We start from the raw sequence: 27,732 nt of genomic DNA, 5'->3' as shown, positions 1-27,732 counted from the left end.
GGGTAATTCAGGTATTATATTAAACGTAATAAAAAAGAGACAACTATATTAAGTGCTTTGTTTATGTTTTTTCTTTATAGTATTTTCCGTTGTTGTTATTGTAATAATGCAACTCTTTTGTAGTGGTTTCTTCTTTTTTTTGTACGTGTATTTCTACAGTTGAAGGAAATTGTAGTAAAAATGCCACTTTTAGTTTACTGGTAACAAAGTTTGATGGTGGTTGTTTTCTTAACTTCCAATTGGAGACGGAACGTTTTATTTTTGATTAATTAATTCTGCTTACGCGTAGTAATTTGTATTTTAAATTGCATTTCATTCATATAGGCTGCGTTTTCATTTACTAAGTTCGTACAAGTTATTTATTGTTGGCTTCTTAGCTTTGAAATATTGTTTAAAATGCTAAAGGTGTAATCTTAAAAGTGTTTAAAAGAAATTTAAAAAAAATAAAAGAATCTCTTAAGAAAACCAAACCCAGCTTAATTATCATATTTACACACATACTAAAACAAAATACAACAACTACCATAATAAAAAATAAAGTAAAAAAAGAATCACATGAAAGCTTAAATAAAATAAAGTGTAAGAAAAAGAATTAAGCAACAAAAATAATAAAAACAAGTTCGCCTTAGCCAACTTCTTTTGCTTTTGTGTGGTTTTTGTGTTTGACTCCATTTGGCTAGAAATATGTTTTTTAACATTTACGTCATTAAACTTATCAATACTTAAAACCAGGCCCTCCACTACGAAACTAAGTTTAAATTAAAGATTTCATTTCTTTATACTACAACACGGCTTTAATATAATTTATAAACATGGGTAAGCATTATTAACTTTATTACATGTATAGGTATTTCTTATATTAGTTAAACTATAACTAAGTTTTTATTATAGTAATTTCCTTTCATTGTTATGTATTTCTACTCCATTTACTTCAATTTAGTTTTTTTTTGTTTATTCTTTGTTCCTTTGTCTGTCTGTTCCTTTAATTGTCTGCTGTTAGCTGGGTCTCAATATATAAAACGCGCCATCTTGTAACAATTAAATTTCCTGTAAATAATAAAAGTTCATTAAATATAATAATGTTGCTTTTTAGGAGGAAGAGAGGGAATTGTATAAAAATCTAGATTTTTTCCTTCATTTCCGTTCATATTTATTTATTACAAACTGTTTGTTGTTGTTTTTTTTTTGCTAACGGATTTTACTTGCTAGAGTAAAAGGACAGACAAATTTTACTCTTGTATCGTATTTACTTTATTTACTCTTTTTTCTTTAGACATTTAGTGGAGCACACTAAACAAAAGCAACTGTTAGCAAGACTAATTGAATTACACTGAGAGAAATAAATGTAAGCAATTAATGAGAGATTTTGTATGAGTTTGGATTAGTATTATTTAAAACATTTCAGAAGAGTTTCTTAATCGAGAACCAGAACTGAACTAGAACTGAACTAGAACTGAACTAGAACTGAACTAGAACTGAACTAAAACTGAACTAGAACAGAACTAGAACTGAACTAGAACTGAACTAAAACTGAACTAGAACTAAAACAGAACTAGAACAGAACTAGAAATGAACTAGGACTGAACTAGAACTGAACTAGAACTGAACTAGAACTGAACTAGAACTGAACTAGAACTGAACTAGAACTGAACTAGAACTGAACTAGAACTGAACTAGAACTGAACTAGAACTGAACTAGAACTGAACTAGAACTGAACTAGAACTGAACTAGAAATGAACTAGAACTGAACTAGAACTAAACTAGAACTGAACTAGAACTGAACTAGAACTGAACTAGAACTAGAACTGAACTAGAACTAAACTAGAACTGAACTATAACTGAACTAGAACTGAACTAGAACTGAACTAGAACAGAACTAGAACTGAACTAGAACTGAACTAGAACTGAACTAGAACTGAACTAGAACTGAACTAGAACTGAACTAGAACTGAACTAGAACTGAACTGAACTAGAACTGAACTAGAACTGAACTAGAACTGAACTAGAACTGAACTAGAACTGAACTAGAACTGAACTGAACTAGAACTGAACTAGAACTGAACTAGAACTGAACTAGAACTGAACTAGAACTGAACTAGAACTGAACTAGAACTGAACTAGAACTGAACTAGAACTGAACTAGAACTAGAACTAGAACATGAACTAGAACTGAACTAGAACTGAACTAGAACTGAACTAGAACTGAACTAGAACTGAACTAGAACTGAACTAGAACTGAACTAGAACTGAACTAGAACTGAACTAGAACTGAACTAGAACTGAACTAGAACTGAACTAGAACTGAACTAGAACTGAACTAGAACTGAACTAGAACTGAACTAGAACTGAACTAGAACTGAACTAGAACTGAACTAGAACTGAACTAGAACTGAACTAGAACTGAACTTAGAACTGAACTAGAACTGAACTAGAACTGAACTAGAACTGAACTAGAACTGAACTAGAACTGAACTAGAACTGAACTAGAACTGAACTAGAACTGAACTAGAACTGAACTAGAACTGAACTAGAACTGAACTAGAACTGAACTAGAACTGAACTAGAACTGAACTAGAACTGAACTAGAACTGAACTAGAACTGAACTAGAACTGAACTAGAACTGAACTAGAACTGAACTAGAACTGAACTAGAACTGAACTAGAACTGAACTAGAACTGAACTAGAACTGAACTAGAACTGAACTAGAACTGAACTAGAACTGAACTAGAACTGAACTAGAACTGAACTAGAACTGAACTAGAACTGAACTAGAACTGAACTAGAACTGAACTAGAACTGAACTAGAACTGAACTAGAACTGAACTAGAACTGAACTAGAACTGAACTAGAACTGAACTAGAACTGAACTAGAACTGAACTAGAACTGAACTAGAACTGAACTAGAACTGAACTAGAACTGAACTAGAACTGAACTAGAACTGAACTAGAACTGAACTAGAACTGAACTAGAACTGAACTAGAACTGAACTAGAACTGAACTAGAACTGAACTAGAACTGAACTAGAACTGAACTAGAACTGAACTAGAACTGAACTAGAACTGAACTAGAACTGAACTAGAACTGAACTAGAACTGAACTAGAACTGAACTAGAACTGAACTAGAACTGAACTAGAACTGAACTAGAACTGAACTAGAACTGAACTAGAACTGAACTAGAACTGAACTAGAACTAAACTAGAACTAAACTAGAACTGAACTAGAACTGAACTAGAACTGAACTAGAACTGAACTAGAACTGAACTAGAACTGAACTAGAACTGAACTAGAACTGAACTAAACAGAACTAGAACTGAAGAGGAACTAGGTAGAACTAAACTAGAGCAGAACAAAACTAGAACTGATGAAAAATTTATTAAACAAAATCATAGGAAAATGTAATTTTCTTTCTTCATTGATTTCAAATCCTATTATTTTTCCAGAAATTCTCCCATATGTTAGGATAATCACCGCCTAATTTAACAATATTTATTTTGAAACCACATTAGTCACTCACATTATTTCCTATTAAAGATCTATTAATTTTTGCTTACCACAAAGACATAAAAATAAATTTAAAATTGATTCAATTTTTAAAAAACTCCCTTAAATAAAAAATGGGGGCTAAATTTCTGCCTCTAACCTAAAAAATAAATATGTATTTTTTTGTGGCTTTGCTGGGCAAATATTTAGAGGGTTTATATGATATTACTGCCACTGCTATAACTTCCACTTTTAATCCATTTTATTGTTATTGAAGTATTTCATCAGTAACAACCACACAATGGGACGAACAGATAGACAGACAGACAGACATATATTTTATATCTACATGTACAAGTATTTACTTGCTTACTTCCTTTCATAATCAACATGAATTTCCTTCCCCCCCCTTTAGAAGAGGGGAATTTGTAAAACAGTTGAATGCTACGAAAACTTGTTACTAGAAATTTAAATATTTATAAATTTTATAATGTGAACAAAGTCTTCTCATTTTCCCTACGTATTTATGCGTATGTCTATGTTTTGTTGTTGTTGTAGCTCCTTACAACAATTTCAGTTTTATGCCTCTAGGGCAAATTCATTTCAATTGGATTGGATTGAATAAACGGACACAAACCGAATAATAACAATATACATGTTCACATTAAAGAATCCACTACTAACTTTGAATATTTATGTACAACTTTTCTTGTTTTCTATGATTATTTTTTTTGGAAAAAAAGGAAAAGCTTTTTCCGCACCCACACTAACTAACAACCGCCTTTCCCCCCCATAAAAATAACACTTCACTTCCCTCTTTAGACAACGAGTTGCAAATACTTTATGAAAAAGGAGTGGGGGAGTAGAAAATCCTGCTGGATTATCTTTATGTTTTTGAACATTGTGCTCGTATTAGGCCAATATTGTTTGTTGAAAAGTTACATTTCCATTTGGTTGGAGCTTTTGTATGAGATTTCTTTTTTTTCCTGATTTTTTTTATATATATTTTCTATATAAATTTTGTATTTTTATTTTGCCAGGAAAGTCATCAAATTAGAGAAATCACTTTGTTTGAATTTTTATGTATTTCAAGCAGTTTTTATCAATGATTTTTATGTTCTGTGGAAATTTGATTTACTACTCGTATGTTAAGTTTGAAAACGTTTTAGGGATTTGAAAGTTTTAAAGTTTTTTTATGGGATTTAGTAAAAAAAACTTCTTATTGTTCAAAATATTATAGATTTAAGTGAAAAAGAAGCAAATGGCCTTATTTTTAACATTTTTGTGTTAAAAAATTAATTTCGAAATTATGTTCGAATTTTCGAACTTCATGAAAATGTTAAAATTTATATAATTTTTATAAAAGGGAAGCAAAAAGTCAAATTTTTGACATTTTTGTGTTAAAAAATTAATTTCGAAATTAAGTTCGAATTTTCGAACATCCCGAAAATGATTAAAATTTTATCACTTAATATTAAGAAATTTTTTCGTCTTTTTTATGAAAAAAATCAATTTCGAAATTAAGTTCGAATTTTCGAACCTTATAGAAACGTTCAAAATTTTATAGTTTTCAGTAAAATATAAGCAAAAGTAATATTTTTGACATTCTGGAGATTGAAAATAAATTTCGAAATTAAATTCGAATTTTCGAAATTAAATTCGAATTTTCGAAATTTAGTTCGAATTTTCGAACTCCATAAAAAGTTCAAAATTTTATAGTTTTCAGTAAAATATAAGCAGAAAGTCATATTTTTGACATTCTGGAGATGGAAAATAAATTTTGGAAATTTAGTTCAAATTTTCGAAATTAACTTCGAATTTTCGAACTTCATGAAAATGTTAAAATTGATATAGTTTTAATAAAAGGGAAGCAAAAACCAAATTTTTTTAAATTTCTGTTGTAAAAAATGCAATTCGAAATTAAGTTCAAATTTTCGAACATCCCGAAAATGATTAAAATTTTATTTTTGCTTCAAATGTGTAAAAAATTCAACATTAAGAACCTTTTTTCGTCTTTTTTATGAAAAAAATCAGTTTCGAAATTAAGTTCGAATTTTCGAACTTCATGAAAAAGTATAAAATTTTATAGTTTTCAGTAAATTATAAACAAAAAGTCATATTTTTGACATTCTGGGGATAGCAAATAAATTTCGAAATTTAGTTCGAATTTTCGAAATTAACTTCGAATTTTCGAACTTCACTAAAATGTTAAAAATTTAATAGTGTTTATTAAAATGAAGGGAAAAACTTATATTTTTGACAATTTTGTTTTAAAAAATTTAATTCGAAATTAAGTTCGAATTTTCGAACTTCATAAAAACGTTAAAAATTTTATAGTTTTCAGTAAAATCATATTTTTGACATTCTGGAGAATGAAAATAAATTTCGAAATTAAATTCGAATTTTCGAACTTCCCGAAAACGTTCAAAATTTGATAGTTTTTATTAAAATGGAAGGAAAAACTTATATTTTTGACATTTTTGTTGTAAAAAATTTAATTCGAAATTAAGTTCGAATTTTCGAACATCCAAAAATGATTTAAATTTTAATAATTTTGATTAAAATATATAAAAAACTTAATATTGAGAAAATTTTTCGACTTTTTTATGTAAAAAATCAATTTCGATATTATGTTCGAATTTTCGAACTTTATAAAAACGTTCAAAATTTTATAGTTTTCAGTAAAACATAAGCTAAAAGTAATATTTTTGACATTCTGGAGATAGAAACTAAATTTCGAAATTAAATTCGAATTTTCGAAATTAAGTTCGAATTTTCGAACATCCCGAAAATTATTAAAATTTTATAATTTTGCTTAAAATGTGTAAAAAAATTTAATATTAAGAAAATTTTTCGTCTTTTTTATGTAAAATATCAATTTCGAAATTAAGTTCGAATTTTCAAACTTCATAAAAACGTTCAAAATTTTATAGTTTTCAGTAAAATACAAACAAAAACATTCTGGAGATAGAAAATAAATTCGAATTTTTAAAATTAATTAATAATTTCGAATTTTCGAACTTCATAAAACATTAAAAATTTGCTAGTTTTTATTAAATTGGGAACATAAAAAAGTTTCTTAAAGTTATTACAGTTTACAAACCGAATTTATTTCTTCAAAATGTTTGAAAATTCAAAATTTTACAGAAAACAATAACAGGGCGGAATCCCTTATTATCCTGCCTTTAACTAAGTAAACAAAATTTAAATTTCCTTCAGCTGCTTCTTAATACATACTTATTAAAAACATTTAAATTCATTACATTAAATTTGAATCCAAAAAAAAAAAATGTCAATTTAAAAATCTAATTGCTTTTCAAATCTCCTGCATTAGAAATAATTTAAATAAGCAATTTAAGCCTAAGGGTTTTTTCAATTCATTCCATATCAAAAAACATTTGGTTAAAATGCTGCTTCTATAGTTGCTAAAGTATCCAAAGTATCCAGCCAGTAAATAAGTAGCAACAAGAACTAAGATTTTAGTTGTTGGTTTTTGGAATTAATTGAAATCCTCTGGCACATGTTATAAATGACAACTGCAAAATGAGCTGAAAAACAGCAGGATGGTTAAACACAAGTCATTGTAAAAGATGAACTTTTTTGTTGTTATTTTGTTTGTATTGTTGTTATTCTCGTACAGTGTCATGAGAAAACAAAATATATGATTCCTTTTGGCTTAGTTCCATGCCCCTGTTATGCTTCGTTCTTTGACTCTATATGAGAAAAGTTCTTTGTCAATGTCGCATTGTTGTAAGGGGTGTCTAACTAAATGGGGTTTTTAAGGAAACTTAAGCGTCAAATTACTGGGTAGAGTAAACAAACTACAGTTCAACATAATACGCATTTATACATAGAAGATAAATAGATACTTAGTTAAAAGCAGGATAATTACTGACTGACTCAATGAACGAATGAAGAATGTATGAATGCAAGAGTATGTCATAACTAAAAAGGACTTAAAACCCCTATACACTAGCAATATTCTTATTCTCTAGCCTGGGAATTTGCCAACTGTTTGTTGTTAGTGTAAACACAGTTTGACTTTAAAAATTAACATAAAACTTAAGCGTTCTAAACTTAGTTGAACTCATTTAAAAGCATATTAAGACTGTCATTAAAATATATTTATACAAACTTGTACTTGTTGTAAATCCCATTAGAGAGAAAAACTGCCAGCCCAGTCATACCCTCAACCATCCTAGCCAAAGTGTTATATTTATGTTTGAAAATTTTGCTAAATTACTTCTTGTATTTCTTTTTGTTTTTGTTACTTTAGTATAGAAAAACGGATTCCATTAGAAACTTGAAGAAGTTTCTATGATGCAGTATTTCATTCTTCTATATATTTGGGGAGTAGTATTGTAGTACGATGGTAAAATATTGCGAAATATAGTGGTTTTTATTATCATCATAAATAAAGTAAATAATATTTTCTACTACACAACAACAACAACAAGCATCATTATGTGTCATTTCAACTGTAAACAATATATAACTGTTATGAAATTATACACTTGGAGAAATAAACTAAAACAAGATTAAAGATCAGACTGATTCATATACTAGACAGTAGTCCAGGGTACTATAGGGACTAGACTATAGACTAGACAATAGACTAGACTATAGACTAGACTATAGACTAGACTGTAGACTAGACTGTAGACTAGACTATAGGCTAGACTATAGACTAGACTATAGACTAGACTATAGACTAGACTATAGACTAGACTATAGACTAGACTATAGACTAGACTATAGACTATACTATAGACTAGACTATAGACTAGACTATAGACTAGACTATAGACTAGACTATAGACTAGACTATAGACTAGACTATAGACTAGACTATAGATTAGACTATAGACTAGACTATAGACTAGACTATAGACTCGACTATACACTAGTTAATAGACTAGACTATAGACTAGACTATAGACTACACTATAGACTAGACTATGGACTAGACTATACACTAGTTAATAGACTAGACTATACACTAGTTAATAGACTAGACTATACACTAGTTAATAGACTAGACTATAGACTAGACTATAGACTAGACTATAGACTAGACTATAGACTAGACTATAGACTAGACTATAGACTAGACTATAGACTAGACTATAGACTAGACTATAGACTAGACTATAGACTAGACTATAGACTAGACTATAGACTAGACTAGACTAGACTATAGACTAGACTATAGACTAGACTATAGACTAGACTATAGACTAGACTATAGACTAGACTATAGACTAGACTATAGACTAGACTATAGACTAGACTATAGACTAGACTATAGACTAGACTATAGACTAGACTATAGACTAGACTATAGACTAGACTATAGACTAGACTATAGACTAGACTATAGACTAGACTATAGACTAGACTATAGACTAGACTATAGACTAGACTATAGACTAGACTAATAGACTAGACTATAGACTAGACTATAGACTAGACTATAGACTAGACTATAGACTAGACTATAGACTAGACTATAGACTAGACTATAGACTAGACTATAGACTAGACTATAGACTAGACTATAGACTAGACTATAGACTAGACTATAGACTAGACTATAGACTAGACTATAGACTAGACTATAGACTATACTATAGACTAGACTATAGACTAGACTATAGACTAGACTATAGACTAGACTATAGACTAGACTATAGACTAGACTATAGACTAGACTATAGACTAGACTATAGACTAGACTATAGACTAGACTATAGACTAGACTATAGACTAGACTATAGACTAGACTATAGACTAGACTATAGACTAGACTATAGACTAGACTATAGACTAGACTATAGACTAGACTATAGACTAGACTATAGACTAGACTATAGACTAGACTATAGACTAGACTATAGACTAGACTATAGACTAGACTAGACTATAGACTAGACTATAGACTAGACTATAGACTAGACTATAGACTAGACTATAGACTAGACTATAGACTAGACTATAGACTAGACTATAGACTAGACTATAGACTAGACTATAGACTAGACTATAGACTAGACTATAGACTAGACTATAGACTAGACTATAGACTAGACTATAGACTAGACTATAGACTAGACTATAGACTAGACTATAGACTAGACTATAGACTAGACTATAGACTAGACTATAGACTAGACTATAGACTAGACTATAGGCTAGACTATAGACTAGATTATAGTCCAGACTATAAACTAGGCGATAGTGCAGGCTATAAACTAGGCTATAGTACAGGCTTTGGTCTGATTGTAGTCCAAACTATAGACTAGACTATAGTTTTGACTATAGTTCAGACTATAAACTAGACTATGGACTAGACTTTAGTCCAGTCGATTTAATATAGATCGTACTATAGTCTAGTGTATAGAGTAAAATATAGTCTGTACTATTGACTAGTTTATAGACTAGTGACTACACTATAATCTAGACTATAAACTAAAGTCCTGACTATAGATGAGACTATTTACCTCAGACACTTCTTTAGGATTATAGTCTTGACAATAGTTTATTCTATATATGTTTATCAGACTCTTTTTTTCTTTAAGTGTAGCAACTATTTTCTCCCACCCTCAACTTTGGTGTAAGCATAATATTCACTTTATCTTGTATTTTATACATTTTTAAATGTCTTTTTAAAAAAAAACAATTCACATATACGAGTATTTATGTCATTCCAAGCATTTCTTTAAATTCATAATTAGGCTTCAGCAGTTTATCATGTGCAACTAATGGGTTTTTCTATTTGCTTCTGGTTTTTTTTTTTTTGTGTCTTGTTTTGGTGTGCCTCCTTACAAGATGAATAATCCTCTTTATAACACTTTTTTAATTGCGTTTTGTGGGCGAAAAAAGGATTTCATTCCCTCTTATATATAAATTCTGGAGATGTGATAAAACTAAAGTTTTTTTTGCAAAAACTGTAAAATGCGAACAGAATTACATTTACTTGAGTTTGAAGTTGTGAAATTACTACATGAATAATTTTTAAAGCAGATAATTTTGTTTTTTTTTTCTTGTGTTTATGTGGGAGGCGATGTAACATAAAAATAAGAAAATAAAATGTAATAAAAAATAATTATATGCAAAAGTTTAAGTAAATTTTAATAAACTTTATGTTTTGGGAAGAAAGATTAAATTATTCAGCAAAAAAAAAATGTATGTTGGTTTTTAGCAAGAATTTTACCAGAAAGAAAAGTTTTGTGGAAGATTTTTGTAACAAGTTTGTTGAGAAATTTGTCGAATGAAAAAAGTAATTATATTTATTATAATTCTTTAAAGAGTAACAAAGTAATTTTTTATGTTTAAACAGCAGAAAAAAAGATTCTTAAAGAAAAATTTTAATTAAATTAAGTTTATAATAAATTTTGTACAGAAAGAGATAATTGACTATAAAATATATTCTAGACACAGCCGTACCCTGTAAAATAGACAAGACAGTTGACTAGACTATAGTCCAGAATATAGACTAGACTATAGTCCAGACTCTAAACTAGACTATAGTCCAGACTATAGACTAGACTATAGTACGGATTATAGACTAGACTACAGTTCAGACTATAGACTATAGTCCAGAATATAGACTCGACTATAGTCCAGACTATAGACTAGACTATAGTCCACACTAGACTATAGTCCACACTAGACTATAGTCCAGACTATAGACTATAGTCCAGACTATAGACTATAGTCCAGACTATAGACTATAGTCCAGACTATAGACTATAGTCCAGACTATAGTCCAGACTATAGACTATAGTCCAGACTACAGATTATAGTCCAGACTATAGATTATAGTCCAGACTATAGATTATAGTCCAGACTATAGATTATAGTCCAGACTATAGATTATAGTCCAGACTATAGACTATAGTCCAGACTATAGATTATAGTCCAGACTATAGATTATAGTCCAGACTATAGACTATAGTCCAGACTGTAGACTATAGTCCAGACTATAGACTATAGTCCAGACTATAGACTATAGTCCAGACTATAGACTATAGTCCAGACTATAGACTATAGTCCAGACTATAGATTATAGTCCAGACTATAGATTATAGTCCAGACTATAGATTATAGTCCAGACTATAGACTATAGTCCAGACTATAGATTATAGTCCAGACTATAGTCCAGACTATAGACTATAGTCCAGACTATAGACTATAGTCCAGACTATAGATTATAGTCCAGACTATAGATTATAGTCCAGACTGTAGACTATAGTCCAGACTATAGACTATAGTCCAGACTATAGATTATAGTCCAGACTATAGATTATAGTCCAGACTATAGATTATAGTCCAGACTATAGATTATAGTCCAGACTATAGATTATAGTCCAGACTTTTGACTATAGTCCAGACTGTAGACTATAGTCCAGACTGTAGACTATAGAATAGACTATAGTCCAGATTATAGTCCAGACTATAGACTAGACTATAGTCCAGACTGTAGACTATAGTCCAGACTATAGACTAGACTATAGTCCAGACTATAGACTAGACTATAGTCCAGACTATAGACTAGACTATAGTCCAGACTATAGACTAGACTATAGTCCAGACTATAGACTAGACTATAGTCCAGACTATAGACTAGACTATAGTCCAGACTATAGACTAGACTATAGTCCAGACTATAGACTAGACTATAGTCCAGACTATAGACTAGACTATAGTCCAGACTATAGACTAGACTATAGTCCAGACTATAGTCCAGACTATAGACTAGACTATAGTCCAGACTATAGACTAGACTATAGACTAGACTATAGTCCAGACTATAGACTAGACTATAGTCCAGACTATAGTCCAGACTATAGACTAGACTATAGTCCAGACTATAGACTAGACTATAGTCCAGACTATAGACTAGACTATAGTCCAGACTATAGACTAGACTATAGTAAAGACTATAGACTAGACTATAGTAAAGACTATAGACTAGACTATAGTAAAGACTATAGACTAGACTATATTCCTGACTATAGACTAGACTATCGTCCAGACTATAGACTAGACTAGAGTCCAGACTATAGACTACACTATAGTCCAGGCTATAGCGCAAAATTTATAATATTGTTGGAACATTTGTTCAGACTATAGACTGACTATAGTCAGACTATGGACTGACTATATCCAGACTATGGACTGACTATAGTCCAGACTATGGACTGACTATAGTCCAGACTATGGACTGACTATAGTCCAGACTATGGACTGACTATAGTCCAGACTATGAACTGACTATAGTCCAGACTATGGACTGACTATAGTCCAGGCTATATACTAGACTATAGTCCAGACTATAGACTAGACTATAGTCCAGACTATAGACTACACTATAGTCCAGACTATAGACTACACTATAGTCCAGGCTATAGCGCAAAATTTATAATATTGTTGGAACATTTGTCCAGACTATAGACTGACTATAGTCCAGACTATGGACTGACTATAGTCCAGACTATGGACTGACTATAGTCCAGACTATGGACTGACTATAATCCAGACTATGGACTGACTATAGTCCAGACTGTGGACTGACTATAGTCCAGACTATGGACTGACTATAGTCCAGACTATGGACTGACTATAGTCCAGACCATAGACTAGACTATAAACCAGACTATAGATTAGACTATAGTCCACACTAGACTATAGTCCAGACTATATACTAAACTACAGTCCAGACTATAGACTAGACTATAGTCCTAGAGAATAGATTGACTTGACTTTAGTCCAGACTATAGACTAGACTATAGTCCAGACTATAGATTGGACTAAAGTCCAGAATATAGACTAGACTATAGTCCAGACTATAGACTAGCCTAAAGTCCGGACTATAAACTAGACTATAGTCCAGACTATAGATTAGACTATATACTACAATATAGACCAAACTTTAGTGCAGACTATAGTGCTGACTTTAGTCCAAACTATAGCGCAAAGTTTGTAATATTGTTGGAACATTTGTCCCCGGTATTGCTATTTAGAAAACTCTATTTTACACCCAAACAAAAGGTGTTAATCACTCAAACCAATGAAGGGTTAAAACTCTTGCTCTCTAGTCTAAAATATTAGTTAATATATAAGAGAGTAATATGAAGATAAGATAAAAACAAATTTGTTTAATTGAGCATAATGAGAGAGACTTTTTTTAACACAATTCAAATTAAAGTATTTGAAAAAATAAATTTAAATCTACAATTTAGTATTAATTTGTAAACGAAGCGCTAAAAAACCCTCAACGATATTAATATAATTAATCACCAAAGAGAGGGAGCGTTAAACAAAAAAAAACAATTAGTTATAAAATTGAAAAAACTCATTCATAAATTTAAAAAATACATGAATCACTACTAGTAGCACGTTAATAATAATAAAAAAAACTAAATAACAAACAATTTCTTTATGTAGATTTAACAATAGTTTGACAAACAAAATCATTGGATGATTTAATATCTAAAGTAAAATAAACAAAAAAATATTAAACAAAATGCCTTTACCCGGCCCTAATAATCGCGATCGTGTTAGAGATCCTCGTGAGGAAATTCTTTTGGAGACAAATTTTGAAGATGATGGTGTTTTGACAAGGGCCTACAATAATAATCCCTATAATAATCGGCGCAGGCCCACCTATCGTTCGGATCAATCGCTCGATCGTTATACAGAACGTGATGGTAGTGAAGGTAGTATTAATTGCAATTTTGTTTAAATGCAAAGTTTTCTTTAAAAACGTATTTTATTTGGCACTTTAGTTACTTGAAAGTAGTTTTTGTGTTCTTTGCCATAATTTCCTATGATTTTATTTAGAATTTGCACCTGTTTTACCTGCTCTCAACTTGCCTACTACCAAAAGCTATTAAGTGACCTATTTTTGCGTTAGTCTTACTTTTACAGTGTGTAAGAAAACTGTTAAAAATGTATTAAAGTACTATAATCTTACAGAATCTATTGTAATTTTGTTTTCTATTAAATTTTTTTAATACTGGAGGAAGTTTTCATAAAATTTATAAAAAGTGTTTGAAATTTATTTTATTTCGAAATTATCTTTAACACTGTTGGGTCTTTTAGTGCAGTATTTTAAAAGCTATGACTGATATTATCAAAATTGTATTACAAACATTAAGACTGCCTACCCTTTTTCGTTATCTTATCGTAGTTTGTATTATTTTCAAAATAACGTTTTATTCTACTCTCTCTCTCTAAACTGCTTTGACACTCGATATTGAAACAGAACAAACAAATTGAACACTTTGGTACTTTTTATATAAAAAGTTTTGTTAAATTTATAGTTGAGAAATTTTTTGGACTATAGGCTGGTTTATAGTCGGATCTATAGTCTGGACTATAGTCGAGTCTATAGCTGGACTATAGTCGAGTGTATAGCTGGACTATAGTCGAGTCTATAGTCTGGACTATAGTCGAGTCTATAGTCTGGATTATAGTCGAGTCTATAGTCTGGACTATAGTCGAGTCAATAGTCTAGACTTCAGTCGAGTCTATAGTCTGGACTATAGTCGAGTCTATAGTCTGGACTATAGTCGAGTCTATAGTCTGGACTATAGTCGAGTCTATGGTCTGGATTATAGTCGAGTCTGTAGTCTGGACTATAGTCGAGACTTTAGTCTGGACTATAATCGAGTCTATAGTCTGGACTATAGTCGAGTCTATAGTCTGGACTATAGTCGAGTCTATATTCTGGACTATAGTCGAGTCTATAGTCTGGACTATAGTCGAGTCTATAGTCTGGACTATAGTCGAGTCTATATTCTGGACTATAGTCGAGTCTATAGTCTGGACTATAGTCGAGTCTATAGTCTGGACTATAGTCGAGTCTATAGTCTGGACTATAGTCGAGTCTATAGTCTGGACTATAGTCGAGTCTATAGTCTGGATTATAGTCGAGTCTATAGTCTGGACTATAGTCGAGTCTATAGTCTAGACTACAGTCGAGTCTATAGTCTGGGCTATAGTCGAGTCTATAGTCTGAACTATAGTCGAGTCTATAGTCTGAACTATAGTCGAGTCTATAGTCTGGACTGTAGTCGAGTCTATAGTCGCGACTATAGTCGAGTCTATAGTCGGGACTATAGTCGAGTCTATAGTCTGGACTATAGTCGAGTCTATAGTCTGGACTATAGTCAAGTCTATAGTCTGGACTGTAGTCGAGTCTATAGTCGGGACTATAGTCGAGTCTATAGTCTGGACTATAGTCAAGTCTATAGTCTTGACTATAGTCGAGTCTATAGTCTGGATTTTAGTCGAGTCTATAAACTGGACTATAGTTGAGTCTATAGTCTGGACTATAGTTGAGTCTATAGTCTGGACTATAGTCGAGTCTATAGTCTGGACTATAGTCGAGTCTATAGTCTGGACTATAGTCGAGTCTATAGTCTGGACTATAGTCGAGTCTATAGTCTAGACTATAGTCGAGTCTATAGTCTAGACTATAGTCGAGTCTATAGTCTAGAATATAGTCGAGTCTATAGTCTAGAATATAGTCGTGTCTATAGTATAGACTATAGACGAGTCTATAATCTATACTATAGCCGAGTCTATGGTCTATAATATAGTCGAGTCTGGACTATATCTTCTCCATAATATGGTCTAAAATGTGAACTATTGTCGAGTCTATAGATTTGACTATAGTCTAGTCTACAGTCTGGTCTATAATTCAGTCTAATATATATTCTGAACTATAGTTAAGTTTTATAATACATTTAACTTTTATAACTAATTAAAGCTCTTGATATTTCATCTTTCAATCTTCCTCTTTTAACAAATCCTTCTTAATAAAAAAAGGATTACTCTTTAAAAGGGATTTTTTCCAAACATGCCAATTTCTTTTTATTCAATTTTAAAAATCGTCTAAAAGGTTCATTCACTTATTTTCGTATCATTATTTTCAACATAATTAATAGGTTAATTTAATTAATTATTGCCTAAGTCACTAATTGAATTCATTACTCTGAAGTGGGTAAAGATAAAGTGAACATTTAACCTAAAATGTTAGGAGAACAAAAAACGAGGGGAGGTTAATTAAATGGTCAACATAATTGAGTGGAGCAATATGAAATACTTATGTATGTTAGTTTGGAATGTATGTAACAACAGTGAGTAATAGATATGTGGCAAGAAATTAGCGTGTCTATTAAGTAACTTTTGTAAGACATGTTAGAGACTAAAATTTAAAGATAATTTGTCAAGAATTAGTACAATTAATCAAGAACTATTATGAGGGACAGTTGTAAATGACTAAATTTAACTTGAGTTTAAGTAAAACTTTAACTGTAGCTTAATTAAACCCTGTTTATTGAAACTCCTGTTACTGCTTAATGAGAGGATGTGGTTAAAACCCATTCAACTTAAAATTTTGTTTAATAATTTCAACTTTAAACACTATCTTTCTGTTTTCCTACAGCCTGCAATTATTCAAACTCATTTCCTAAATCCCACCACACATTTAGCTTTTAGCTATAATTATTTTGCAAAAATCCTTTGTTCTTTGAAAGTACTTAAACATATTGATGGTTGCCATTAAATTGTGATACATATTGACAATGCCTGTTGTAATTATTATTATGTATTTCTTTCCAGGTGATTGCTGTCAGTCATGTATGGCGCGTATACCTTATGCCACCCTAATAGCCACATTAATGTGTCTCTTAGGTGTGGGTATATTCTGTGGTACCATGTATCGTGGCGCTTCTTTAACCGTTATTATGGTAGATCAAGTCTTTCATTTGCGTTTAATATGGTAAGTGTACAGAGAGACAAGTTTATTGTTGTCATTGTTTTAATTATCTGTTTAATTTTTATGTTTTTACTTAAAAAAAACAGGATTGAAGCAGTGCAAATGATTTTTGTTACCATTGCCGCTGCCATGGCTGCTTTGGGTTTTATGATTTTATTCGTTGGTTTTCTGGCAACTGGAGCGACTCGTTACAAGGTCTATCGAGCATGGCGTTCGCGTGTCGGTGGTCGTATATCGTGTGCAGTGGTAAGTGACATAAAATTTTCAAATAGTGAAAGTTTTTTTCTTTAAAAATCTTTTAATTTTTTGTTTTTCTTCTTCTAGCTAATGGGTTTAACATATTTGCTTAACTTTGTTTGGACCCTGATCTTGTGTTTTTTGGTTATTTGCACTTTTATTTATACCATGTTCTGGAATATGTGCTCAAGTGTGGAGAGCTCTTTAAGTTGTATAGATTTAACACAATTTCGTAAGTGGATTTTTTTTTTAATATGGTCCAGACTATAGACCCTAGACCAGACTAATATCAATATTATAGTACTGACTATAGACCAGTTTATAGTCAAGTCTATAAAGCAGACTATATTTTAAACTATAGACCAGTGTATAAACTAGTTTACGGTCTATAGTTAAGACTTAAGAACAGACAATTATCAAGAATATAGTCCAAACTATACACCATATTACAGTCAAGACTACAGTGCCGCTTATAGATGGGACTATAGACCAAACTATAGTCAGGACTATAGTCAAACTATAATCCATATGGTAGCCAGATTATGTAGTCAAATTATAGTCTTGATAATAGTTCAACTATAGTCCAGAATGCAGTCTTGATTGCAGTCAAACTCTAGTCCAGATAGTAGTCAAACTCTAGTCCAGATTATAGCAAAACTGTAGCCTAGAAGAAAGTCAAACTTTTGTCCTGACTATAGCCAAACTATGGTCCAGAATGTAACTAAACTATAGTCAAGTTTATAGCCAGACTGTAGCCTTCATTATAGTAAAACTATAGCCCAAAATGTAACCAAACTATAATCCAGATTGTATCCAGACTGTAGCCTAGATTCTAGCCAAACTATAGTCGAGTCTGTTGTCAAACTATAGTCAAAAATGTAACCAAACTATAGTCCAGAATGTAACTAAACTATAGTCATGTTTATAGCCAGACTGTAGCCTTGATTATAGTAAAACTATAGTCAAAAATGTAACCAAACTATAATCCAGATTGTAGCCAGACTGAAGCCTAGATTGCAGCCAAACTATAGCCGAGTCTGTAGTCAAACTGTAGTCCAAAATGTAACCAAACTATAGTCCAGATTATAGCCAGACTTTAACCTTAATTGTAGCCAAACTATAGTCAAGTCTATAGCCAAACTATAGTAGAGTCTATAGTCAAACTATAGTCCAGGCTATAGCCAAACTATAGTCCAAACTTTAGCCAAACTACTATCCGCAATAAAGCCATACTTTAGAGCAGACTATAACCAAACTATAGACTAGGCAATAGCCAAACTATAGTCAAGATTGTAGTCGAACTATAAACCAGACTATAGCCAAACTATAGACCATGTTACGGTTCAGATGATAGACTAGAATATAGTCCATACAAAAGACCAGAATATTGTTCAGACAATTGACTAAACACTTTAGACAAAACTAATTTATATGATATAAACTATAAACAATTCTTTATCCACTTACAGATTTCATGTTTCCCGCCAACACCAAACCGGAAGATATGAAAATATGTGAAAAATACGAAATCAAAGCATTCTGCAAAGATGGTGTAGAAAATGCTGAGGTAATGTTCATATTAGCCACCCTAGCTACACTTCTCGTCATCCTCAGTCTAGTGCACTATCTAATGTGTTTGTCCGCCAACTATGCTCACATACGAGATCATGAGAAATTCCAGGAATTACAAGAAATACAAAATCTCAATGAACTAGAATATAGCGCAACATCGAAAGATCGTTTCTAGGACATATTTCAGAAGATTCATTTTGAGCTTAAAGAGAAGTAAGACGATGACATAAACTGAGAAGAAGAACAATAACAAAAATATAATGACAAAATTTATTAGAACTATGTAATAGTAGTTTTGTTTTAGTTAATATAATTTTTGTTTTAAAAATAGACTAAAAAGGAACATCTTAAACAAACATATTATTTCATTGTTTTATATTTAGTTAGTTATTATTATTATATAATTTAGTTTAAGTTAAAATTTATTTAATTATTTCCATTTTTTCATTAATTTTTATAAAACATTTTTATTCTTTAGTTTTTATAAAAGAGAGTTTTAAGTTTCCGCTTTGACGGACTTTTAACTTTGAATCAAAACATATCAATTTATTTTTTTTTTTATAAAACTTTCAGCTGTTTATTTGTTTATATGAATAAAATGCCCTCCAATTGTTTTTACTTTTCTCCGTCCTTAGAAAATTTCTTTAAAGAAAAATAAAATTTTGCTTGAATACAATTTGTTTTTTTTTTTTTTTTTTTGGTTGTTGACTATTGTTTAAAATATTTTGTTAAAAAAAGGTTGTAACCAAGTTATAATCAAGACTATAGACTAAACGAAAGACTATAGTCCACACTATACATAGTCAAATTGTAATTCAGCTTGTAGCCAAACTACTGTTCAGACTAAAGTCAGACTGCAGTTCAACTACAGCCAATCTTTAGTCCAGATTATAGTTAAACTATAGTGCAGACTATAGTCAAACTATAGACAAGACTTTAGCCAAATTATAGCCAAAATATAGTTCAGACTGTATACACATTATAGTTCAGACTATAGTCAAAACTTTAGCCAAACTATAGTCAAGACTTTAGCTAAGCAATAGATCATACCATAGCCAACATATAGTCCAGACTATAGCCAAACTGTTGACTTGACTGTAGCTAAACATTAGTCCAGATTATAGCCAAACTGCGGACCAGACTGTAGCCAAACTATAGTCTATACTATAGCCAAACTATTGTCAAGTCTCTCGCTAAACTATAGATCATACCATAGCCAACATATAGTCCAGACTGTAGCAAAACTGTTCACTTTACTGTAGCTAAACATTAGTCCAGACTATAGTCAAACTGTAGTCCAGACTATAGTTTAACATAAGCCTAGATTGCAACTAACTATAGTCCAGACTATAGCTAAACTATAGTCCAGACTATAGCTAAACTATAGTCCAGACTATAGCTAAACTATAGTCCAGACTATAGCTAAACTATAGTCCAGACTATAGCCAAACTATACTTCAAACTATAGCCACACTTTAGACCCGACTATAACCAACATATAGTCCAGACTGTTGACTTAACTGTAGCTAAACATTAGTCCAGATTGTAGACCAGACTGTAGTCAAACTTTAGCCTAGACTATAGCCAAACTATAGAACAGACTATAGTCATACTATACTCCAGACTATAGCCAAACCAAAGCTTTAACCAGACTATGGTTCAGACTATAACCAAACTATAGTCTATACTATAGCCTACTTTAGTCCAGACTATAGGCAAACTATTGATCAGACTATAACCATATTATAGATCAGACTATCGCCATACTATAGTCTATACTATAGCCATACTTTAACCCAGACTATAGCCGAGCAATAGTTCGGACTATAGCCAAATAATAGTCCAGACTATAGCCAAATAATAGCCCAGACTATAGCCTAACGATAGTCCTTACTAGATCCTAACTATAGTCGTTAATAGAGCCATACTTTTGTCCAGACTATAGCCTAGCTGTGGACTTAACAGTAACTAAACATTAGTACTAATTATAGCCAAACTATAGTCTACACTATAGCCAAACTATAGTCTATACTATAGCCAAACTATAGTCCAAATGGTAGCTAAACATTAGCCCAGATTGTTATCAAAGTATAGACCAGGCTGAAGCCAAACTTTAGAACAGATTGTAGCCAAACTATAGACCATTCTGTAGCCTATTACCAGTACCTTTTATAGCAACCTTTTAAACAGCTTTTTTTAATTATTTTTAAATATAATTTTTTACTAAACAATTCACACAATACATCATCATCAACACTATGACCAACAACCATTTTTATATTGAATATTGTGCTCAAAATGAATTCTTCTGAATTTGCTTGTAAGAAAACAACTAACACAAACATAATTTAAAGACATACTAAAAAAATGCCAATTTAATTTTAATTAAAAACAAAGACACATTTAGGTTTAATTTTAAAAAATAATTAAGAAAACAATTTGAAATTTAACTTACAACATTGTAAGGCTGCCTTTTGCTTCTACAAAAACTTCAAACTTTGCTAATGAATGTATTCCTTTGGCCTTAAGCTATTTTCATAAACTTCTCTCCAAACCAAATGTGTCTAAATAATTTAAAAAAAAAAAGAAATCTAAATTAGAATTTAGCTTAATAATTTAAATAAAAATTAAACGAAATTAATTGCAATTTTAAATTGTTTTTGTAGTAAACTACTTCAAATCTAAACAAAAATATAATTAAAACCAAATAAAAGCAATATTCTCTCAAAACTCTATTAAAAATAAAGCTTTTTCTAACTTAAACATAATTATGTACAACAAAATGTTAACGATTTACAACAACGATTTCAGTTTTAACATAAACCTAAATAAACTGCCAATTAGACTTTTTAAATTAACAACAACAATGTAAATACAAAAAAACAAAACTAAACTTTTGTCTTAAAACACAAAATTTCTATTAAAACAAAACATTTGGGTACAAATGCATAAACCTTTTGCTACTATATTAAAACTGAATAATAATTACCACCCAATTAAACTGTAAAAAAATTTTTACAAAAAAAAAAAATAATAAAACCACGTTTTTAAATTATTACATAAATTTAAAAAAATAAATTAAATTGTAATTATCTATTAATATATTGTATATTTTATAAGTTCTTTTTTCAAAATAATTATAAAAAAAAAAGAAAATCTTATAAATAATTATAATTATAAACTGTTTAATTTCTGTCTGATTAAAAAAAAAAAAAAATAAAATTTCTATACAAAATTTCAAAAATATAGATTTATTTTCAAATTAAAACCCAACAAGCTTTAAGCCTCGTTTTCTCTTTAAATTTAAAAAAATATAAATGTTTAAAACCCCGCCAATTAGTATTATTAACTTAAAACGTTAATAAAACTATTGTAGAGTCATTCGCTCCTTTGTCATGACCGGCATTACGGTATTTAGGTAAAGTTTTTATCGAAAAAACTTCATGGGATGATGATTTGTTGCTATTGCTGGCGCTGTGGTTTTTGGGGTCATGCATACATAATCGTAATCATGGTTTGCACGATAATTATTATCACCGGTGGCGCCACTATTGCTGGTTTGTTTGAGTAACCTTTCAATAGTGGGCAGGTGAGTGATTTTATCTCTGACTTGTAGCGGCAGATCGTCATGGGGACCAAAGTGTGTAGAGACACCGGTTGTATGGGTATAGGTAATGCCTCCTCCTTGGGCCGCAGGTATTATGGAGATCAGGGAACCATCATGAAATTGCACTTGTACAACTCCGTGGGAAAGCTGCAAAAGAAAAATTTGGTTTTATGAAAGTTTTCTAAAGGAAATTTTATCAGTTTAAAGTTTTCTCTATGGAAAGCTTTAACGGATAAAGCTCCTGTAGGAAAACGGATAAAATTTTCTTATCCGGTGAAGTTTTGTAAATAAAAACTTAACCAGATAAAGTTTTCTATAGAAAAACCTTATACGTATAGAAAAAACTTGTATGGATAAAGTTTTCTATATGAAAAACTTATCCGGATAAAGTTTTTTATATAAAAAACTTGTATGGATAAAGTTTTCTATATGAAAAACTTATCCGGATAAAGTTTTTTATATAAAAAACTTACCCGGATAAAGTTTTTTATATAAAAAACTTACCCGGATAAAGTTTTTTATATAAAAAAAACTTACCTGGATAAAGTTTTTTATATAAAAACCTTATCCGGATAAAGTTTTTAATATGAAATCTTATCCGGATAAAGTTTTTTATACAAAATTTTATTCAGATAAAGGAAAACCGTAAACGGATAAATTATCTATAAGAAAAACTTATCCGAATAAGGTTTTCTAAATGAAAATCTTATCCGAATAAAGTTTCTATATGAAGAACTAATTCGGATAAAGTTTTCTCCATAAGATATTTATCCGGATTATTTTTTCTCCATGAAAAATTTATCCAGATAAAGTTTTTTACAAGAATATTTTATCAGGATAATGTTTTCTATAACAAAATTTCATCCGGATAAAGTTATCTGTAAGAAACTTTTATTCGGATAAAGTTTTCTACAACAAATTTTTATCCGGATAAATTTTATTATAAAAAAATGTATTTTTATTAAATTTTCAAATAATTTTTATTCGGATAAAGTCTTTAATTTTTAGAAAATTTTATCCGGATAAAGTTTTTTACAAGAATATTTTATCCGTATAATGTCTTGTCTAACAAAATTTCATCCGGATAAAGTTTTCTATAAGAAATGTTTATCCGGATAAAGTTTTCTATAACAAAATTTTATCCAGATAAAGTTTTTTATAAAAAATTTTAAGCGCATAAAAGTTATGTATACAAAATTTTATCCGAATAAAGATTTTCTCTAAACAATTTTATCCGAATAGAGTTTTTTGTAAGAAATTTTATCCGAATAAAGTTTTCTATAAAAAAATTTATCCGAATAAAAGTGTTCTATAAAAAAGAAAATTTTTAAGAAATTTTATCCGAAGAAAGTTTTCTCTAAAAAAATTTATCCGGATAAAATTTTTCATGAGAAAAAAACTTATCCGAATAAAGTTATCTATTAAAAATTTTATCCGAATAATGTTTTCTAAAAGAAAAATTTATCCGCATTTAGTTTTAGTGTTTAGTGTTGTATAAAAAATTTTATCCGAATAAAAGTTTTGTATCAAAAATTTTATCCGAATAAAAGTTTTGTATACAAAATTTTATCCGAATAAAAGTTTTGTATAAAAAATTTTATCCGAATAAAAGTTTTGTATAAACAATTTTATCCGAATAAAAGTTTTGTATAAAAAATTTTACCCGGATAAAGTTTTTCATAAAAAAAACTTATCCAAATAAAGTTATCTATAAAGAATTTTATCCGAATGTTTTATAAAAAAAATTTATCCGAATAAAGTTATAAAGTTCTTTATAAAAACTTTATCCGAATAAAGTTCTTTATAAAAAATTTATCCGTATAAAGTTTTTTATAAGAAAATTTTATCCGAATAAATTTCTATAAAAATTTTTATCCAAAAAGTTTTCTTTAAAAAATGTTATCCAAACAAAGGTTTCTATTAAAAATCTTATTCGAATAAAGTTTTTTATAAAAAAATTTTATCCGAACGGCGTTTTTGTAAGAAAATTTTATCCGAATAAAAGTTTTCTATAAAAATTATTATCCGAACAAAGTTTTCTATAAAAAAAACAGCATCCGAATAAAATATTCTATAACTATTTTTACCCGAATGAAGCTTTTTATATAAAAATTTTATCCGAATAAGGTTTTCTATAAATATTTTATTCGAATAAAATTTTCTATAAAAAAATTTTTCCGAATAAAGAGTTTCATATAAAAAATATTATAGGCATAAAGTTTCTATATGAAAATAAAAGTTAAGCTCCCTTTCTTTACCTCTGTGGCCACTCCAATGCCCGGCACTGTAACCCTTTTAATTGGAACATTTTGCTGCGACGCCATTAACTGTTGCTGTTGTTGCTGCTGCTGCGTTTTACTCTCATAATGCAACGAGGACATGGTACTCAAAGAAAAATTAATCGAAGATGTTTGTTGAGTCTTGGGCGTAGAGGAATACATTAAAACATTACTTTGATCACGTCTCTGGGTAGAAATTGATTGAGGCTGTAAATCGGTGGTAGGTCGACGTCCAATAACCAGAGGAAAACAACTATGAGAACTTGATTGATCTGACAACTCCAAAAGCTGACAAATATTTCGGCAGTGATCAAAACAGGACTGTTGATGTTCAAGTAAAGGTTGAGCTTGTGACAGTTCCATTTCAAGATTAAGTTGGCGTCCATGCTTATCGTAAACTTTAGTGCCTTCACTGGGTGACTTGGTCACTTTAGCGCCACTATAAAAGCAAGCCTCAAAGTCTTCTAAAGTCTCCATTAAGGCACATTTTGCCTGGCTGCTGTAATAGGTGATTTTAGGTGTCTTACTTTTAACCAAACCCACAAATCGAGCAGCATAAACATATTTCTTCCAGTGTTTCGAAGGTAAATTGTCATAGGAAAATATGCAGTCGGCTGAGGTGTTGTTGGGTAAATCTGGAGGACGTTCTGCTACAGGTAGACCTCTTCCCGGATCTGGTTGGTAGATTATAATACGCATGCCATCACTGGATATCCAGCAGATGTCAGTAATACGATCGCTATTGTATTTGGCGCGATATTTAATGAATTCCAAGACCACTTCACCATGTTTCAAAATGCTCATAATGGCATTTTTAGTCTTGTAGCGAGTGGGCAGTAAACGTTTGGTATTTAAAGGAGGCACTGATATATGTTCGGGGTTCTTATCAGGTTTATTGTTAACCTTTGGAGTAGCCTCATTGGAACGTGTTGAGTTTGTGGTGCTGGTGGGTATGCCGGGTATCATATTCTGCTGCTGTTGTTGTTGTTGCAATTCCAAATTATAAGAATTTGTTTTTTGAACTGCTGCTGCTGGTTGTTGATTTACTTGAGGTTTATGTAGAAAATCATTTTCTTGATTTTCCATTTGAAACTGTGGACTTGAAGCATAGGGTCTGAGTGAAGAAGGAGTTCTCCAGTCTAAGTCCATACTGTCGGCGTTAGAAGTGGTAATGTGTGGCTGAAAAGGTTTGTTTTGTGAGAAATTATCTTGGGCTGGGTGTTCGTAAGATTGATGTTCATAAATTTGAGCCATGGGAGGACGCCGAGAGTATTTATCTGTAGAACGAGGACGCGACGAACTGGAGGCATTACCTGGTAAAAATAAAGTGGGAGAATATTATTGAAAAAATCTGTTTCAGTTCAGTTCAAGTTCAGTGCTCGTTCTATTTCTAATTCAGTTCAGGTTTAGCATGGACAGGTTATGATTTTGTTTACAATTAAATTTAGTGTATAAAATACTCACTGCTGGCAAATGTTATGATACCACTATCACAACTTGAGGCACTCTGATTATAACCCAACGAACTGCTCGTACTATTGACACCCATATTTTCCACCGTAGACGAGCCAAAACGTTTCATAAAAGGATGCTGCAAAACCTGCTCCAAACTTATTCTTTCAAGAGGATTTTTCTTCAATAACTTATCAATTAAATCCCTGGCATCAAATGACACATAGGAGGGAATATGATAATCCGACATGACCACACGATTGAGAGTAGCTTGAACAGCATCAGTGTCAAATGGAGGCTGACCCACCAATAAAGTATAAAACATACAACCCAAGCCCCAAACATCGGCGGGCAGACCATGTGAAGCTCTGGAAACAACTTCGGGCGATATATAGTTGGGAGTGCCACACATGGTAACATGACGTTCATCGGGCCGCTTGAGTTGGGTGGCTAAACCAAAATCGGCTATTTTAATGTGCATATCCTGACTTAGCAGCAAATTGGAGAGTGATATATCACGGTGCATTATTTGGTGAGAATGCAAGTACAAAAGACCAGCCACAACTTGGCTTAAAATACTGGCCGCCTCTGGTTCAGTCATGGGACGACGCATTACTTGCTTCATATAGCGCTGCAGTTCACCATTTTGCGCTAATTCTAATACCAAATACACATAATTGGCATCTTGGAAGAAGGTATACAATTCCAGCACCGAAGGATGCTTAAGACGCGAGTGTATCTCCACTTCCTGGCGCACACGATTCGCCAAGGCAGGTCCTTGTATAAGTTTTTTATCTATCTGCAAGTGTAATTAGAATTATGTTAAGAGCAAGATCCTTTTTTATTTCATCCTTTAATTACCATTTTAATGGCCACCATTTGTTGTGTTCTTAAACATTTCGCCTTGTAGACACTGGCGAAACCTCCCTTACCCAATAAATTCATTACTTCATAGTCCTGCAATAAAAATATTCTTATTTGTCGAAATGTATCTTAAATTCCTTTAAACTCTTACAACTTACATTGATACTTTCACCCCATTGTGCCGTTTGCAAAGCCATTTTTCATTTAATTTTTGTATATTTTAATATAAATTATAAATATATTGCTTTTATTAACTTTTTTTAATATTTTGTTATGTTTACTTTTAATAAAAACACAACAAAACAAAAACTACAAACAATTGTTTGTTAGATTATTGGCTGTACTCCTTTTTTCTCTATGCCAGCGTATTTAAATTAAGAATTCAAAAAAGAACGCCAAAAACAATAAGAATTTATACAAGGTGGTGTTAAATAAGCAGCTAATATAT

The 27,732-nt window shown here is 30.9% G+C and overlaps 2 protein-coding genes across 3 annotated transcripts; one reads left to right on the top strand and one right to left on the bottom strand.

The window, feature by feature from the left end:
* The first annotated feature begins 197 nt into the window (after window positions 1–197).
* LOC119607917 (neuronal membrane glycoprotein M6-a) lies at window positions 198–19,758 on the top strand. 2 transcript variants are annotated; one of them, XM_037962060.1, is made up of 5 exons: window positions 198–816; window positions 17,117–17,276; window positions 17,360–17,519; window positions 17,598–17,742; window positions 18,980–19,758. In XM_037962060.1, exons 1-5 carry the CDS (start codon window positions 813–815, stop codon window positions 19,255–19,257), a joined length of 747 nt encoding a protein of 248 aa, XP_037817988.1. In that variant the 5' UTR covers window positions 198–812; the 3' UTR covers window positions 19,258–19,758. The 2 variants fall into 2 exon arrangements, with proteins under 2 accessions (XP_037817988.1, XP_037817987.1); XM_037962059.1 differs by lacking the exon at window positions 198–816 and adding an exon at window positions 13,746–14,205.
* Window positions 19,759–22,175: 2,417 nt separating this feature from the next.
* On the bottom strand, window positions 22,176–27,711 carry LOC119607916 (serine/threonine-protein kinase PLK4). Its single transcript, XM_037962058.1, has 5 exons — window positions 27,443–27,711; window positions 27,282–27,377; window positions 26,433–27,219; window positions 24,948–26,281; window positions 22,176–22,836 (listed from the first exon to the last, which is right to left on the bottom strand). The coding sequence occupies exons 1-5, from the start codon at window positions 27,479–27,481 to the stop codon at window positions 22,510–22,512; spliced, it is 2,583 nt and encodes an 860-aa protein (XP_037817986.1). The 5' UTR covers window positions 27,482–27,711; the 3' UTR covers window positions 22,176–22,509.
* Window positions 27,712–27,732: the final 21 nt, after the last annotated feature.

The sequence above is a fragment of the Lucilia sericata genome, unplaced genomic scaffold, assembly GCF_015586225.1.
Source record: "Lucilia sericata isolate MDLA Ls3-8-SP2 unplaced genomic scaffold, ASM1558622v1 Contig000760F_arrow, whole genome shotgun sequence".
In the NCBI taxonomy this organism is placed as follows: Eukaryota; Metazoa; Arthropoda; class Insecta; order Diptera; family Calliphoridae; genus Lucilia; species Lucilia sericata.
The sequence above is the reverse complement of the archived record's forward strand: the minus strand, read 5'-3'. Positions and strand labels throughout refer to the sequence as shown.